The sequence below is a fragment of the Spermophilus citellus genome (assembly GCF_964194105.1).
Source record: "Spermophilus citellus genome assembly, chromosome: 1".
Classification (NCBI taxonomy): domain Eukaryota; kingdom Metazoa; phylum Chordata; class Mammalia; order Rodentia; family Sciuridae; genus Spermophilus; species Spermophilus citellus.
The window spans coordinates 500,784-519,138 of NC_138182.1; the positions used below are offsets into that span (position 1 = coordinate 500,784).

Below are 18,355 nucleotides of genomic sequence, written 5' to 3' on the forward strand. Positions count from 1 at the left end.
ACAGCGGTGTGTGGGGGGGGGGCTTGAAACCACAGCTGTGGGCCTTGAGAACATTATGCTGGATTTAAGAAGCCAGACACCAAACGCCGCACCGCACACTCCGTCATCTTTGACGTGAAAACCCAGGGTAGGCGGCCCCAGGTGGTCAGCGGGTGCTAGGGCCAGGTGGTGTGGGCAGAACCTGAAGGCTTCAGGTTCTTGTTGGCATGAAGATGCTCCAGTGATGACGTGGGATGCGCCTATGTCTCAGAGGGCAGTAGGGACCATGGAGGTGGAGTGGGTACATTTATGGGTTATTTCTCATAAAGAGGCTTTTTAAAAACTGGAAGCAAAGAAACTGGTCTTGGAGACAGTGCAGGCCCCACAGCCAGTGTGCGGCTCTGCCTCACTCAGACTAAGGCACGGGGCACAGGGCTGCTGTACAGGGGACCTCTCATCAGAACCCAGCTGGGCTGGGACCTCCCCGGGGCCGGAGCTGCTCCAGTCCCCGGGAAGGTGTGCATGCCTTACCATCTGTCTTCTGTTCTCCACCAGGTTGATGCCAAGGATTCCCAGGAAAGAGCCAAAGCCCAGCTGAGAGCCAAGAGAAAGCAAGAGAGAAGCTCCGGTCAGCCTCATTCAACGTGCAGGCTGTGCCACCCAGACCCCTGGCACGGCACCCGGGGCAGAGGGCAGCCACCCCTGGGCCCGGCTGGGTGGAGCAGAGGCTGCCCCACCGCTCCAGAGTCTGCAGCTTGCTCACAGCTCACAGGTTGGAGCGGCATGACCATGTGGAGAGAAGGTCAGGCTACTCTGGACCCCTTGGACAGCTTTGGTGGACAGCCTCTGTCTAACCTGGCACTTCTGTGGCCACTGGATAAATGCACACTGACCCTGCAGACCTTGCTCTCCATGGCACCTGAGGCTGGAAGGAGGTGGGAGCATCTAATCTTGGGGTGGCTCCCCTGCTTTGCAGTTCCACAGCCTTCCTCCCCTGCCTGCTCCGGGACTGACCACAGGAGCCTTGTGGTCTCTGCTCAGAGGGACCTGTCCCTGGGGAGCCTTCAGGAGCTGGTGCGTTAACGGCATTGACTGCGTCCGCGTACCTGGGACAGGCCTCGCACGCGGCTCAGTGGGAGCCAGCTCCTTGCCCCTCAGAGCAGAGGGCCTGCCTGCACTGAAGCTAACTTCCTTCTGGTCAGTACAGAGTGGGTTCATGCCCAGGACGTGTGTGGCCGGCAGAGTGAAGTTGGGAAATGCCCACTAGAGTTACGAATGCAGCTCCAGGGAGGAAAACTTTAAATTAGTGAAACTTGCGAAGAAACAAAAAACTCCGCCATGCGAGCTGTCTTGGTGTCTGCAAAAACCTTGGGATGGTGCATGTTCACAGCCACTGGCCCTGACTTCCAGGGCCCAAGGGAACAGGACAGAGGCTGAAAGAGGGCCCGTGTGCAGGACCTCGTGAGATTTCACCTGTAAGAGCTTGCTGTGTTGACAGTGGTACAGGCACAGTCCTGAACAATGCACAGAGGACACAGGTGCACAGGTGACACAGTTGCACAGGGGACACAGTGCATAGGGGACATGGATGCACAGGAGACACGGATGCACAGGAGGATGCAGGTGCACAGGGGACACAGTGCACAGGGGACACGGATGCACAGGGGACACGGATGCACAGGAGCATGTAGGTGCACAGGGGACACGGATGCACAGGGGACACAGGTGCACAGGGGACAAAGGTGCACAGGGGACATAGATGCACAGGGGACACAGGTGCACAAGGGACACAGGTGCACAGGGGAGGCAGGTGCACAGGGGGACAAGGATGCACAGGAGACGCAGATGCAGAGGGGACACAGTGCACAGGGGACACGGATGCACAGGAGGATGCAGGTGCACAGGGACACGGATGCACAGGGGACATGGATGCACAGGAGATGCAGGTGCAGAGGGGACACAGTGTACAGGGGACATGGATGCACAGGGGACACAGTTGTGCAGGGGAAATGGATGCACAGGGGACACAGGTGTATAGGGGACACAGGTGCAGAGGGGACATGGATGCACAGGGGACGCAGGTGCACAGGGGACACGGATGCACAGGGGATGCAGGTGCACAGGGGACACAGGTGCACAGGGGACACAAGTGCAGAGGGGACACAGGTGCACAGGGGATGGATGCACAAGAGGATGCAAGTGCACAGGGGACACAGGTGCACAGGGGACATGGATGCACAGGGGACATGGATGCACAGGGGACACAGGTGCACAGGGGACACAGGTGCATAGGGGACATGGATGCACAAGAGGATGCAAGTGCACAGGGGACACAGGTGCACAGGGAACATGGATGCACAGGAAGATGCAGGTGCACAGGGGACATGGATGCACAGGGGACACGGATGCACAGGAAGATGCAAGTGCACAGGGGACACAGGTGCACAGGGGACACAGATGCACAGGAAGATGCAAGTGCACAGGGGACACAGGTGCACAGGGGACATGGATGCACAGGGGATATGAATGCACAGGAGACACAGTACACAGGGGACACGGATGCACAGGAAGATGCAGGGGACATGGATGCACAGGGGACACAGTGCACAGAGGACACGGATGCACAGGGGACACAGGTGCAGAGGGGACATGGATGCACAGGGGACACAGGTGCACAGGGGACATGGATGCACAGGAAGATGCAAGTGCACAGGGGACACAGGTGCATATGGGACACAGGTGCACAGGGGACACAGGTGCACAGAGGGACATGGATGCACAGGGGATACGGAGGCACAGGGGACACAGATGCACAGGGGATATGGATGCACAGGAGACATGGATGCACAGAGGACGCAGGTGCACAGGGGAAATGGATGCATAGGGGACACAGGTGCACAGGGGACATGGATGTACAGGAGGATGCAAGTGCACAGGGGATACGGAGGCACAAGGGACACAGATGGACAGGGGACACGGATGCATAGGAAGATGCAAGTGCACAGGGGACATGGATGCACAGGGGACAGAGGTGCACAGGGGACGCAGGTGCATAGGGGACACAGGTGCAGGGGACATGGGTTCACATGGGACACAGGTGCACTGGGGACACAGATGCACAGGGGATGTAGGTACACAGGGGACATGGATGCACAGAGAATGCAGATGCACAGGGGACACAGATGCCCAGGGGACACGGATGCACAGGGGATGCAGGTGCACAGGGGACACAGGTGCACAGGGGACCCAGATGCACAGGGGACACAGATGCACGGGGGACACAGATGCACGGGGGACCCAGATGCACAGGGGACTCAGGTGCACAGGGGACCCAGATGCACAGGGGACACAGATGCACAGGGGATGCAGGTGCACAGAGGGACATGGATACACAGGAGGAGGCAGGTGCACAGGGGACACAGATGCACAGGGGGACATGGATGCACAGGGGATGCAGGTGCACGGGGAACATGGATGCACAGGGGACGCAGGTGCACGGGGAACACGGATGCACAGGGGACGCAGGTACAACGGCAACGGCTAGATCAGCAGCTAGGGAGCATGCAGCGACTGCTGTGAGCACACCCAGCTGTCCAAAGCAGGAGCCAGCCTTGCTGAATCTGGCCAGCACTCCTCTGGGGCAGAGGCTTTGTTAAGAAAGAGCTCCAGTGCGACTGAGGCCCACAGCTGCTCCACAGTCAGCCGAGGTCACGGAGAGCTGCAGGCCCTGGGGCCACTTTCATCAGCAATATCAGCAGGTGCAGAATCACCTTGGGAGTTCCTTGGAGAGTTTGGTGTTTGGGTCGCGGCCTGCGACCTTCTATGTGACTCTCTGGGTGTCTCAGTGGGCAGCAGGTGGCGTCAGCACATGGCTCTCCTGTTCCCAAGTGTGGCATTACCAACAGAACCCTCAGTGCTGGCCTCTTGGCAGGAGGCTTTCAAAGCACTTGCCCGTCTTCCCAGGGAGCTGGTGGGTACCAGTCGTGTGGGATGAAACCTGGGGTGCAGAGCTGGTCCCGCCTGGTTCCAGGGAGGCCCCTGTCTTTCCCAACTCCTGGGCTATGGCTCTCCTCCACATTCACCACCTGCCCTCCTCTCCTGAGGACCCTGCGGTCACCCCCAGGCCACCTGGATGGTGCAGGACAGCACTCTGTCTTCAGGTCTTCTGACCAGCCACCATGACTGGCCTTTGTCTCAGAGTAGGACATGGAGGTCACTGGGGTCATCCTGTCCAGCCAGAGTACCAGTAGGCTCTCCAGCTCTCTGTGGAGCTGGTGTGGACGGTTGCCCCCCATGGACACACCAAGACCTGCCCTCTGCCTCCCCACGGACCCGGGACTCACGATGATGCCTGGGTAGTAGCCTCCCACGGTCACGTTCTCCGTCCTGGTGGTGGCAGCAAGGCCGATGGTCAGTATGAGGGCAGACACCAGGAGCAGAGACCCCACAGACCACAGGGAGGTCCTCTTCCTTCTGGCAGACCCTTCTGTGCAGAGGACCAGAGAGGCTGGTGAGGCCAGTGGCAGGCACACCTCGATTCCGGCCACCCAGGCAGGGACCTGGGCCCGGGGCACCCTCCTCAGGGCCCTCCAGCCCAGGCCCCAGCCCTGGAACCTCCCAGACATGCCCACCCTCACCTCCTTCACCTTTCTCCGAGCGGGAGCAGGGAGCACCTTGGCCCCCACAGGGAATCGCCAACAGTGGGCCCTGACTGTGTCCAGGCCTCCCGAGCCCAGACCCTGGGCACTGCCCGCCTCCGCCCCTGCTGTTCCGCAGTGAGTCCCTGTCCTGGTGAAGCCAGAATCAGACAGGCATCAGGACAGATGGGTAAATCGAGTCAGTCGGACCAGGGAGGCCAATTCTGAGTGCGTCTGGAAGTTGGGGACTGTCCCCTGAGGGACTGAATGTGAACTCCCGCAGAGCCCTTCCTCCACCCTTATCCAGAACCTGCCCCAGCTCCAACCTGTGGCCAAGGTCACCTGTCCCAGAAGTTGCCCCTCCCTACAGGGAGCTACAAGGCCAAAGTCAGAGTGTCCAGGGCTGCTCCACCCTGCCCTTCCCCTCAGCCCACCTGGTTCCCACCTTAGGCCTCCCACCGAGCATCCCTGGGCACTCCTGGGCCTAGTCACGTAACAGGAGGGAGATGAGGGGAGAGGGCAGAGAGCAAAGGAAGCCCAGGACATGTGAGAAGGCAGGACACCTCGCTCCTGGGGACACCAGGACACCAGCTGTGGCCCCTCCCCTCCCAGGAGAGTCTATGTGACCCTTCATGGGCAGCCTCAGGGGCCTCTCCAGTGTTCTCCTTCCACACTGGGGAGCAGGACCCACGGGGACGGCGGTATCATGGGAACCTGATTCCCACCCGCCTGCCCTCCTCGGGCCCTGGTGTGAGGTCCTCTGGGCTCCTGCTGCCTGGACAGGCCACAGTGTGCTCACGGATGCTGTCCAGGCAGGACCGCTCCCTGCCCTGGCTGCGTGGCACGCAGTGGGCACAGCGTGGCTGGCTCCCCCAGCAACAGTGGAGTTGGTGTCCTGGGCTCCTTGCCTGCCGCCCTGAGGACATTTGTCCTGTGACCCACAGAGCAGCAACCACACCCGGCCCTTCACTGAGCACCTACTGCGCGCCAGGCTGCCTGAGCATGGTCATGCAGGAAGAGCATCCTGCCCGTGGGCAGCTAGCCTAGTGACTCACCTATGGGAAGTTTGGCCTGGGCCTGGGCCAGATCAAGCAGGCGCTGCACTCGGGACCACACACCTGCCCACAGGCCCTCTGGGCCACTGTCACATCGCGCCTGAGGCTGGGAGCATCTTGGCTGCCCCTCTGGTGAGAAGCTCAGGGTCACCAGAGAAAGGTTGCCCACCAGGCCGGCAATGAAAGTGGCTGAGGCTGCCTGGACCCAGCCCTGCCCTGTTGGATGCTGGTATGACAGGCAGCACACGCAGAGACCCTTCTGCACAGGCAGCAGCTCAGCCAGGGGATTCAGGGTACCTCCAGGAGGATCCTGAGAGCTGTTCCTTCAGACTCCCCTCCACTGGGACTGCTTCCTGGGATACAAATATGAGGGCAGAGCCCTGCAGCCATGTTGGACCATGAGGGACTTGAGGATGGAAGCCACACAGGGCAAGACAGCCTAGAGTGGCTGCCTCCAGACTTCCATCAGGTGGAAATCCCTGGACTGTAAACCTCTATGTGGGTGCCAAATACTTGTAGCTGAATCAAATCCTAACAGCTGCACAACTCGGGAAAGCAAGACAAGCACATGCCTGCTTCTCCCCCAAGCACCTATCCTCCCTGGCCTGGGGGCTGGAGCCTGCTCCATCTACTCCTCACAGCAGCACAGGCTCCCAATGCAGGGGTCCCTGCTGCAGCTCACTGTTGAGAGCCACTGCCTGTCAGAATGACACCTGGCATTTGCCAGAGGGAATGTTTGTTTGTTTGTTTTAAGAGAGAGTGAGAGAGGAGAGAGAGAGAGAGAGAGAGAGAGAGAGAGAGAGAGAGAGAGAGAGGAGTGAGAGAGAGAGAGAGAATTTTTAATATTTATTTTTTAGTTCTCGGCGGACACAACATCTTTGTTGGTATGTGGTGCTGAGGATCGAACCCCGGCCGAACGCATGCCAGGCGAGCGCGCTACCGCTTGAGCCACATCCCCAGCCCAGAGGGAATGTTTAAAAGGTGACGTCAGAGAACCATTGAGATGATGATTTGAGTTGAGCTGTATATAATTGCTGTGATGCTGGATTGATTGTATTGTATATTTGACCTTTACTGTCAGGCAATGGGGCGGCTCTTGCTGCCTCAGGCGCCGGCTACTTTGGAGTTCTCGAGATTCCCGGAGAGTTACCATTGGTTGGGGAAGTGCCAGAGGAGGGATTTGCGGTGTGAGGGTTTGCAGGAAGGGCTGTGTGGGTGGTGTTGGCGGAAAAGCGCACATGCAGTGCTGATGAGAGTTGAAATAAAGTAGTTGCTGTTTGAACCTACAAGGCTTTGTGGCGGCTCGTTATTTGTGCCCAGACAGACTGCAGCATTTGGTGGTCCATGCGGGGAATGCCTGAAGCTCAGAGGTAAGTGAAATTGCTCGCCCCTGAGGGAAGGCAAGAGAATTGGTGACCATTTCAAAAAACAATGTGTTCTTGTTTTGATTTGTTTTGTTTTTGTTTCAAGCTGCCTGTCCCTAGAACTTTCTCAGGCAAACTGGGAAAAATGGTTGGTTCAAGGTTTGAAGTTGTTCAGTCCTGAGGAAGAGATAGAGATAGACCACAAATATACATTTCAAAAAAATAGAAAAATTGATACAACGATTATTTGTTCCATTTTTGTTTTGTTTTGCTTCAGTTTTGTTTTGAGTTGTCTGTTTGAGTTGCGTTATCCTTGTAGCAGAAATATGGGGTCAGAAATTAGCAAAAAACAAACCAAAAGAAGGTTAAGTAAATTGTTAGAGAAAGGAGGCACCCCAGTAAAACCAAAAAGAGTCAGGGCATACGTTGATACAATACAAAAATGTAGCCCATGGCTTTTTAAGGAGGAGTTGTTGAATATATCACAATGGGACCATCATGGTGAAGATTTAAGGGACAGGGAAAAGAAAAACCCAGGAACTCTGCCAGTTGGCACATTGCCATTGTGGATGATGATACGATTTTGTTTGCCTAGTCCAAAGCCTTCAGTTCAGATTGTGGTAGAAGATATATTAGATCAGAAAAAAAGAGGAGGCCTCTCGAGATAGTCAGAAAGGGGAAGAAAGTTTAGAGCAGAAAAAGCCATCAGGGGAAAAGTTACAACAGGGGGCTGCTACTAACACCGTTCTATCACCAGAGGGCATAAGTGTCCAACCAATAGCTCCACCTATGGGGCCCTCAACCCCCGTAGTTGATAGATGGGATCCTGAGACAGGATCTCAAATATTAACATGCCCTGTATTTGATCAGGCGGGAGGGCAGCGAATTCACCATGTTTTAGATTTCAAAACAGTGAAGCAGCTAAAAGAGGCTGTAACAACCTATGGTCCCCAAGCACCCTTCACTGTAAGCATGGTTGAATCCATTGCCAACTTGAACATGACGCCAGCAGATTGGGCTAATATGTGTAAAGCTGTGCTAAATGGAGGTCAATACCTGTTATGGAAGGTTGCCAATGAGGAATTTTGAATGGAGACAATTAGGCGAAATAGAGCAGCTGGTTATCCTCAGAGAAATCTAGATATGTTGTTAGGAAAAGGACCTTATGAGGGTCAGCTGCAACAAATTGCATATGGTCCTGGCGTATACTCACAAATTGCTGCAGATGCAGTTAGGGCATGGAAGACTTTACGAGGACATGGAGGTTTACAAGGTCAATTATCTAAGGTAATACAAGGAGCTAATGAACCTTATGCTGAATTTGTAGGTAGGCTTATTCAAACAGCTACCAGAGTTTTTGGGAATACAGAGCAAGCAATGCCATTAATTAAACAGCTAGCCTTTGAGCAAGCAAACAGATGGTACAGGGAGGCCATTAGACCATGGAAACATGGAGATTTAAACACATATATTAAATTATGTAGAGACATTAATGAACAAGAGCAAGTCTTGGCAGCTGCAGTACCACAGGCTTTAGATGCCAGGCCAAAAACATGCTACAATTGTGAACAAACAGGACATTTTAAAAGGAATTGTCCCATAGGAGGAGGGTTTAACAAAACTAGGTATCAAAGGGGTAGAATACCGGGTATTTGCCCAGGATGCCATAGAGGGAGACATTGGGCTAATGAATGCGGTTCATGAACCACCATAGAGGGTACTCTGTTATCAAAAAACGGACAAGGACCAGGTGTTTACCCATGATATTGTGGAGAAAAGCATCAGGCTCCATTGCCAAAAAATGGACAGGGGGGCCCAATGCTCCAGGGCCCATGACCACAAATATATGGGGCACTGGAGGAACCCAGCAACACCATCAGGGTAGTGCCCAGGACACATTATCCATTAGATCCCTCATCAGACAAACCAGAGGGAGCGCAGGGCTGGACATCTGCGCCTCCGCCAGAGCAATACTAACTCCAGAGATGGGAGTTCAAATCATTCCTACAGGAGTAAAAGGACCTCTTCCCCAAGGAACAGTAGGCTTATTATTAGGACGCAGTTCTTCCACTCTAAAAGGACTTATGATAAGTCCTGGGGTAATTGATCCCAATTATGAAGGTGAAATAAAAATTATAGCCAGTTCTCCAAGAGGTACATCAGTAATTTCACCAGGAGATAGAATAGCACAGTTATTAATAATATCCAGCCTGCATGATAAATTTTCCAGTCCTACTGTAGAAAGAGGTTCCAGGGGATTAGGCACCACAGGTGTAGATTGGGCTATGCCATCTTTAAATTTAGATTCTCGCCCCATGTTAAAACTAAGTAAAGGACATGAATTTAATGGGCTACTTGATACAGGTGCAGACCTTAGCATCATCTCTCATCAAGAATGGCCAAAACACTGGCCATTACAACAAGCCACTCAAACGCTTCAAGGCCTAGGAGTGGCAACTAATCCCCATAGAAGTGCAATGGTATTAGATTGGAAGGATCCTGAAGGATGTGAAGGAACTATACAGCCATATGTATTGGATCATGTTCCTATAAATTTATGGGGACGAGATGTCCTAGATCAATTAGGTTTGACATTAACAAATAACATCAACCAAAATGCACCCACTATTATGGCTAGACAAGGTTTTAGGAAAGGAAAAAGATTAGGAGAACAACAACAAGGTATAGCAGCACCAATACAAACAGATCAAGGAACAGACAGACATGGGTTGGATTTTCAGAAGGGTTCACTGAGACAATAAAAATTACTTGGAAATCAGAAAGACCAGTGTGGGTTCCTCAGTGGCCTCTGACTAAAGAAAAGATACAAGCAGCCCATGACCTGGTCAAACAACAATTAGCGGAGGGACATATACAACCTTCCGTATCTCCCCATAATACTCCCATTTTTGTCATCAAAAAGAAATCTGGTAAATGGAGATTATTTCAAGATTTAAGAGGCATTAATAATGAAATGGTTATTATGGGACCTGCTCAACGAGGAGTCCTCAATTGTCTGCTTTGCCAAAAACCTGGTATGTTTTAGCTATAGATATTAAAGATTGTTTCTTTTCAATTCCAATTCATCCTGAGGATAGTCCACGTTTTGCATTTACTATCCCTGCACTGATCCATGAAGGTCCTGATCAGCGATATGAATGGAAAGTACTCCCTCAAGGGATGGCTAAGAGCCCGACTATGTGTCAAATTTATGTTAACAAAGCAATCCAGCCACTTAGAAATCAAAATCCTGAACTACAAATATTTCACTATATGGATGATGTGTTATTAGCACACAAAGATAAAAACACATTGCTAGAATGTTATGCCACACTTACAAATTTATTAAAAAATTATAATCTAGAGATAGCAATAGATAAAGTACAATTAAATTTTCCAATTAATTATTTAGGAGTTCTATTATCCTCAACCATGGTCCGTCCACCAAAAATTCAAATATGAGTAGATCAACTCAAATCACTTAACGACTTTCAAAAGTTATTAGGAGACATAAATTGGATGAGGCCTTATCTAGGCATACCAACAGGAGAGTTGGGACCTTTATTTGATATCCTAAAAGGTCCATCAGATCCAAATTCACCCCGCATGTTAACGCCTGAAGCAAGAAAAGCATTAAAAATCATTGAAACACATATGGAAAATATGCATTTGGATAAATTGATATAAGTTTGCCTTTATTATTTATTGTACTACCAACAAAAAATATTCCTACAGGAGTATTTTGGCAAGAAGGTCCATTATTATGGATACATTTATCTTATTCTCCTAACACTATTCTTACTAGGTATCCTGAGGCTGTAGGACAATTGATACTCAAAGGAATAAAAGCAGCAAAGGGAGTGTTTGGGATTTCTCCCAATAAAATTATTACTCCATTTACTATGGATCAAATTGATGAGTTAGCTAATGAGTTAAATACTTGGGCAATAATCATGTGTAAATCTAATGTTTCATTTGATAATCATTTGCCATCAAATCCTTTGTTGTCTTTTTGGTCTAAGCATCCTGTAGTTTTTCCTAAAATGACAAGGAAAACCCCTATCATGAATGCTCCAAATATATTCACTGATGGGTCAAATAATGGTACAGCAGCAGTAGTTACTCCTGATCAAACTTTTACATTTTTAGTACCCAAACAATCAGCTCAAAAGGTAGAGCTTAATGCAGTATTACAAGCTTTTGTGATGTTTAAAGATTCTGTATTTAATTTATTTTCTGATAGTCAGTATATAGTTAATGCTATAGTATCCCTTAAAGATGCTGGTAGGATTTCCCCTTCCTGTACTGTTTTCTCTTTGCTTTCCACTATACAAAGTTTAATCTGGGATAGAAAATATCCATTCTTTATAGGACATATTAGGGCACATACAGGATTGCCTGGAGCCCTTAGTTTGGGCAATGATTTAGTAGATAAAACTACACATGACATACATATTTTCTCTACAATAGAAGAAGCTATAAATTTCCTTAAATGGTTCCATGTCAATGCTAATACTTTACAAAAGCATTTTAAAATAACTAAGGAACAAGCTAGACAAATAATAAAACAATGTCAAACTTGTGTGACCTTTTTACCACAAGTTAATCTTGAAGTCAATCCTAGAGGACTGATACCTGATACCTGATATTTGGCAGATGGACGTCACACACTTGCCAGAATTTGGAAAATTAAAATATTTGCATGTTACAGTTGATACTTCTTCTGGATTTTTGATGGGCTCCCTTCATGCCGGAGAAAAAAGTAAAGATATTATAGCTCATTGCTTACAAAATTTTGCCACTGTGAGGGCTGGGGATGTGGCTCAAGCAGTAGCGGGCTCGCCTGGCATGCGTGCGGCCTGGGTTCGATCCTCAGCACCACATACCAACAAAGATGTTGTGTCCGCCGAGAACTGAAAAATAAATATTGAAAATTCTCTCTCTCTCTCCCCTCTCTCACTCTCTCTAAAAAAAAAAAAAATTGCCACTGTGGGCGTTCCGAAACAGTTAAAAACAGATAATGATCCTGGTTATACTTCTACCTCCTTTAAACAATTTTGCTCATCATTTGGCATTACTCACATAACAGGAATCCCATACAATCCACAGGGACAAGGCATAGTTGAAAGAGCTCATCAAACTATTAAAATGTACTTATTAAAGCAAAAAAAGGGAATTGGAAAGGGGTATATATCCCCCAAAGATAAACTTAAAATAACCCTTTTTATTCTAAACTTTTTAAATTTGGGTTCATCAGGGCTTAGTGCTGCGGAAAAGCATATGTATCCCAAAAATGTACATAAGTCCAATGTACTTTGGAAGGATATTCTAACAGGACAATGGAAAGGTCCTGACTCAGTGATTGTCTGGAGTTGGGGGTCTGTTTGTGTGTTTCCACAGGGAGAACAGCAGCTGATTTGGATTCCAGAGAGATTAACTAAAGCAATTTCTACAGACCAAAAAGAAGATGATTTGGCTCAAATCCATAACAGCTGATAGCCAGAGCTCCAGCTTGGCTATTCTTACATCTGCAACAGTGGTTCTCCCACACCTGGAGGCTAATGAATAATGAACACCATTAAGGCCTATTTCAAATGTAAAAAACCTTGGGGCTTGCTTGTGGGAATACCTTCAGACCCATATGCAAGTTACAGGAAAAAGGATGGGATATCCAAAGAAGAATCAAACCCAGGTGGTAACCAGGGTGCCTTTTTCAATATCTATTTTATTATTGCCTTTTCCCACATCATAAAGTTCTATTTTATTTTTTGAGCTCATACAGACCTGGGTTAATGTTTTTCTGATCAGTTCTATTTTTTGACTATGGAGTTTTTAAACATTTCAATGGAGATTTCACCTGTGTAAAGCTACAAGGCCTTTACTATTGTCTTATGTGTTGTATGTTATGTGTGCACACTTGTGTTTTGTGTTGTCTTATGTGTTGTATGTTATGTATGCACACCTGTGTTTTGTGTTGTATGTCTGTATGTCTGAATGTCCATATATCATATATGAGGAGCACTCATGAAAAAATGGATCCAAATATTTTTATTATTCACATGATTTAAACGGCTTAATTTAAATTGGGTAAACAGCTGTTGAGGATTGTTTTAATATGTGAACAAAAAAGGAGGTTAACAGATCTGTTTGTTTACTTTCACCTTTCCTTTTCATTATTTCTAATTCTATTCAGGATACTAAATCATTCAGAAAATTGTTTTCTTAGTGCCTGCTGGAATGTTACATAATTTTTTTTAGCCATCATTGCCAGAATTCCTATCTTCATCCCAGTGCTGGTGAAGACAAAGATAAAACCAAACTACAGCTTCTGCGATAGCTATCACAGTAAACTGTATAAAATGATGCATCAATGAATAATAACTCAACAAGTGATGCTCAATCAAGGAGTCGATTTACTTTGGGAGGAAATGCATATATTGATGGATTCCTCTGCTTTGAACTGCTTGCAGAACGTGCCTGGACTATGTATCACTTGTATGCATTGGGAACTATCTGTTGGTGCAGCGAATTGTGGTAGTGCTGGGGCATCTTTGCTGATGGTGTCACCGGTGGTTCAATTTTTCCAAAAAGAGCCGTCATTTGGCTTGGTGCCGTGGCGTTCTGCATCCTCCTCTCTTCTGTTGGCACCAAGGCCAAATTTGGGGGCCATCAGAGGTGAGGCAAAGAACCTCACCCCCCCCCCCCCAACTGGTGCAAAGGCCTATCCACAAGTATGGTTGTATGCTGGACCGGTAGTCAGTGACGGGTAAGATCCAATTGCAATGGTACCAACCTAAGACAGGAGGCTGACGCCTTGAGGTCAGCTCATCCAATGACGGGTAAGGACCATATGTAATATTGGACAACCTAAGACAGGCACGGTCCCTAAGCCACATTGCTTGTTTTTTAATTAAACAGAAGGGGGGAGATGCTGAGAGCCACTTGCCAGAGGGAATGTTTGAAAGGTGATGCCAGCGAACCATTGAGATGATGATTTGAGTTGAGCTGTATATAATTGCTGTGATGCTGGATTGATTGTATTATATATTTGACCTTTACTGTCGGGCAATGGGGCGGCTCTTGCTGCCTCAGGCGCCCGCTACTTTGGAGTTCTCCCAGGGATTCCCGGAGAGTTCCCATTGGTTGGGGAAGTGCCGGAGGAGGGATTTCCGGTGTGGGGGTTTGCTGGAAGGGCCGAGTGGGTGGCATTGGTGGAAAAGCACACATGCAGTGCCAATGAGAGTTTAAATAAAGTAGTTGCTGTTTGAACCTATAAGGCTTTGTGGCAGCTCGGTTATTTGTGCCCAGCCAGACTGCGGCAGCTCACAGTGAGGAGGCCGAGGTGCAGAGAGGGGGCCGCACTGACCCACCACTGTCTGGTCCAGGTCACTGGTACGGAAGGGAGGAGGGCAATATAGGGCTCTCTCCAAGGCCGCTCTGTATCCTACATGCACAGGTGGGAGAGTAGCCTCCACCAGAAGCACCACCAGTCACTGACCTTCAGCCCTGATGGCCACAGACCACCAGACCTGCTGGCCACCAACCACCAGCCCCGATGGCCCTAAAGCAGTGTGAGTGGATGCTTGGTGCTCTGGAAGGTCTGCACCTGAAGGATGCCCCTCCCTGGCACTGCCCTGTGTGAGGATGGCCCTAGGCCTGAGCCTCCGCAGCTCCATTTTAAAAACTCCAGTTTAACCTGCAGTCTCATTAGGCACACCCACAGAGCCCTCCAGGACGGCCTCAGACAAGTCACTTCTCCTCACCCTGATAAGGAGAGTGAAGCCCCGGCAGGCTGTCCCTCCTGATAAGAGGGAAAGGCAAGAAGATCAGGGTGGAGACCACCAGACCAGACTTTCTGACCCCAGGGTAAATGATGTCACGGAGAAATCCAGTGTTAGCTGATAAGGACTGACAGGGGGGTCAGAACCCCCAAATTTAGTATAAATAATAGAGCTGATGAACAGGGATTCAGCCAGCCGAAACCAGGATGCACTCGAGCTGGAGAGCCTGGTGAGGGAGGACCCGACGTCCCACCACTGGTCATCGTTCCTGAGCCTCTGGGCGATCCTCACTGCTCTCAGACTCTACCGCCTGGTCTGGACCCTGGTGAGCGCCGCAACTTCTCCCTATGACCCTCTCCTCAACCGGTCGTCCACTCCACGTCCACTCCACGCCAGGAAAAGCCTGCCCTGGTTCAGGACCTGGTCACCGTGGGCTGAGTGAGTGTGCGTCTGCTGGACTTGAAGCCTAAGGCTTAAGACTTTTGACCTCAGCCTGCAGAGGGCGTGCTGTCATGAGCCTGTCATGACCCAGTGTGTTTGCAGGGCTCAGAACTGTTTGCTGTGAACTCATCATGTCCATGGTGGTGCCCAGCATCAAGGGTCGTCGTTTTCTTACTAAAAACCTATAGAGTGAACCTGTATGGAGTGATTTGAGTGAATGAAGCACTGAAAGGGGCAGAAGCACGTGGACATTCTTTATTTCTCCCCTAGACTGCACACGTCACAATTTTGCCCCCTCGCGACACCCTGGCACCACTCCAGTACCATTCCGGCCTTCCTAATGTCACCTGCAGGCACACTGCCGTGCTCCCTGGTCACTCCCTCCTCACTCCCTCTGCAGACTGAGCACACCCATTTGCAGGCCACCGGTGGCCATGGGCACAGCAGCCCTGGCAGCCTGGGCCCTGGGGTGCCCAGGCTGCCTGCACGTGGGCAGCAGCGCCGGGGCCTTGGGAAGTGTTTCTGCTCCAAGGAAACTGAGCGGCCAGGGACGGAGGATCTGGGAAAGGTGCCTTTGTGAAGAGGCAGCTGGAGGCCTCCAGGGAAGGCCCCAAATGGCCAGCAAGTGACCTGGGCCAGGGGCAGGGGGTGGCCACAGCCAGACCTTGAGCAGGAGGCAGATTCCAACTGTCACTGTCCCCGACTTCCCCAGCAGCCTGGTGGCTGAGATGGGCTTAGTGAAGCCTGGTCTGTGGAGCTCAGGCTGTGGGGGCTGAGGGAGGCCTGCCTGGCCCCCTCTGGCCCCCTCTGGCCAGCTCTGGCCAAGAGCCTCCTGCGGGTGGGAGTGGGTTGGGGCACCCTTACCAAGGCCCTCACTTCCACATGGTGCCCAGAGGCTGCCACAGCCCAGAGCACTGGCCCTTGGCCTCCTGGCTGCCCTGGGGGATGCCTCCCCTGCCCACAGCACCCGCGGTGGGCCTCCAGCCAGGGTGTGGCCCAGAGAGCGGGAGTGTGCGTGGAGCCTGCAGAAGGAAGCCAGATCCTCAGGTCTCTGAAACATATCAACCAGCCTGGATTTTAAAAAGAAGCTTCCCCAAAACATTACATCAAGACTGCTTCTCCCCCACCACCGGTCCTCCTGCCCGGGGGCCGGAGCCTGCTTCATCTGCTCTTCACCTTCGTTTTGAGGTTCAAAAACCTAGTAAAGGAACCACCACGTGACCCCGCTGTCCACTCCTTGGTGTGTACAGTAAGACCTAAACCAGCATGCCACAGGCACAAGCCACATCAACATCTACAGCACACAATCCACAGGCGCCCGTCCACGGAAGAAGAGATGAAGACGTGGTGTGTGTGCCACAGGGGTTTACTCAGCCACAGAGAGAGGCCCTGGCACCTGCTGGAAGACGAGGGAACGGAGAGCTTCATGCCGAGTGAAGCCAGCGCAGATGTTTGATATGTGCCAGAGCAAAATAAGGGACCAAAGAAAAGGAAGGGTGTGCTTGGGTGGGAGTGGCACCCACGAAAACAGAAGAGAGAGCAGCAGAGTAGGAAGGAGGGGCTGAAGGGCACAGGAGGGAGACTGCCCTCACCTTCCTGCCTGGTGCCTGGCCCTCAGCACCTACACCCACCCAGGAGGCACAGATTTAGAGAGCAACAAGTGAATAGCGGAGATCAGTGGGGGAGGGAGGGAGGGAGGGGAGGAGGAGGAAGGGGGGGAGGGAGGAGGGGGGAAGGGGAGGGAAGAGGGAAGGAGGGAGGGAGGGGGAAGGGAGGGAGAGGAGGAGGGGGGAGGGGAGGGGGGAAGGGAAGAGGGGGAGGGAGGGAAGAGGGGGAGGGAAGAGGGGGAGGGAAGAGGGAAGGGGGGAGGGAAGAGGGAAGGGGGGAGGGAGGGAGGGGGAGGGAGGAAAGAGGGAAGGAGCGGGAGGGGAGGGGAGAAGCTGAGACAGACTAGGATTCCCAGGCACTCACAAGGAACCCTCACACCCTGTAAAACTGAAAGGACCACAGAATAAGACCCAGGCGTACATGCTCGAGTCTAGACACTCCAGGTCTGAAGAGCAGTTGGAACCGTGTTCGGGGCAAAAGGGAAGGAATGGTGACCTGAGGGTGCAGAAAGGAAAGAAACGGGTAGAAATCAGGAGGACCTTGTGCGGACTGCGCTGCCCAGTGTCTGAGGCGTGGTTGTCAGTGGAGACCTGCCTCGTGGAATACTGTCACTTTGGAAATACCAGTTCCTTGCCTTTTTATTATGTGCATATATTTTCTCCCCTGTTTTTCCTGTGAACATATTTCCTGTGCTTTTTCATTCTCATGTAGTAAAGACATCTTAAACGAAAAAAACAGAGAGAAATGTAAGACCAAGCACCACGGAGGCTCAGCAGCGGCCCTTCTTGCTGGTCGGCTTCTGAAGGCGGTGGAGCCTGACACCATCACCCCCACCCTGCCTCCAGCACAGCCTTCTCTTCCAGAGCATGCCCTGTCCTCTGTCCTGCAAGAGCACCCTGCAGGACAGCCCTGGCCACCTCTGGCAGAGCCCCTGGGAGCCACTGCACCAGGTTTCCTGTTTTCCCTGTCCAGCCGGGTTCCACAGCTGCCCCCCGCCTGATTCAGAAATCCAACAATTGGAGGTTCCGTGAATTGAAGTGGAGAAGTGGCCGGGAGGGCGGGCCCCGACCAAGCACCTCCCAACACTGCGTTCCTGGCCACCGTCAGGCAGCAGGAAACTGCCTTCTTCCTCAACAGGAGCATTTCCCGGCCACACTGGGTCCAGGAGCAGAGGGGCAGCGGGTGGGTCACAATAACAGAGTACAGGGAAGCGAGACAGGAAGACAGTCAGAGGAGACGGAAGGAAAGGTCCAGGGGAGAGAGGAGAGGGAGGGAGGGCGGGGCTAGGAGATGGAGGGGACCAAGCCTGAGAAGCCAGGCATGGTGGTCCACGCCTGTCATCCAGGCTCAGGAGGCTGAGGCAGGAGGGTCATGAGTTCAAGGCCAGCCTCAGCAACTTAGCAAGGCTCTAGGTAACAGCCAGACCCTGTCTCTAAATAAAAAATAAAAAGGGCTGACATGTGACCTGCTATCCCAGGTGGCAGAGAGAG

The 18,355-nt window shown here is 51.4% G+C and overlaps 1 protein-coding gene across 1 annotated transcript in view; it reads right to left on the reverse strand.

Annotated features, from left to right (window-relative positions):
- The window catches only part of TMEM255B (transmembrane protein 255B), a gene marked incomplete at both ends in the record, with an annotated part of 57,093 nt that overhangs the window by 38,427 nt on the left and 311 nt on the right, over positions 1 to 18,355 (reverse strand). Inside the window, 2 exons of the mRNA XM_081308742.1 lie at positions 511 to 573; positions 4,323 to 4,465. Coding sequence (XP_081164868.1) covers positions 511 to 573; positions 4,323 to 4,465 — 206 coding nt within the window. The remainder of the gene's footprint in view (positions 1 to 510; positions 574 to 4,322; positions 4,466 to 18,355) is intronic.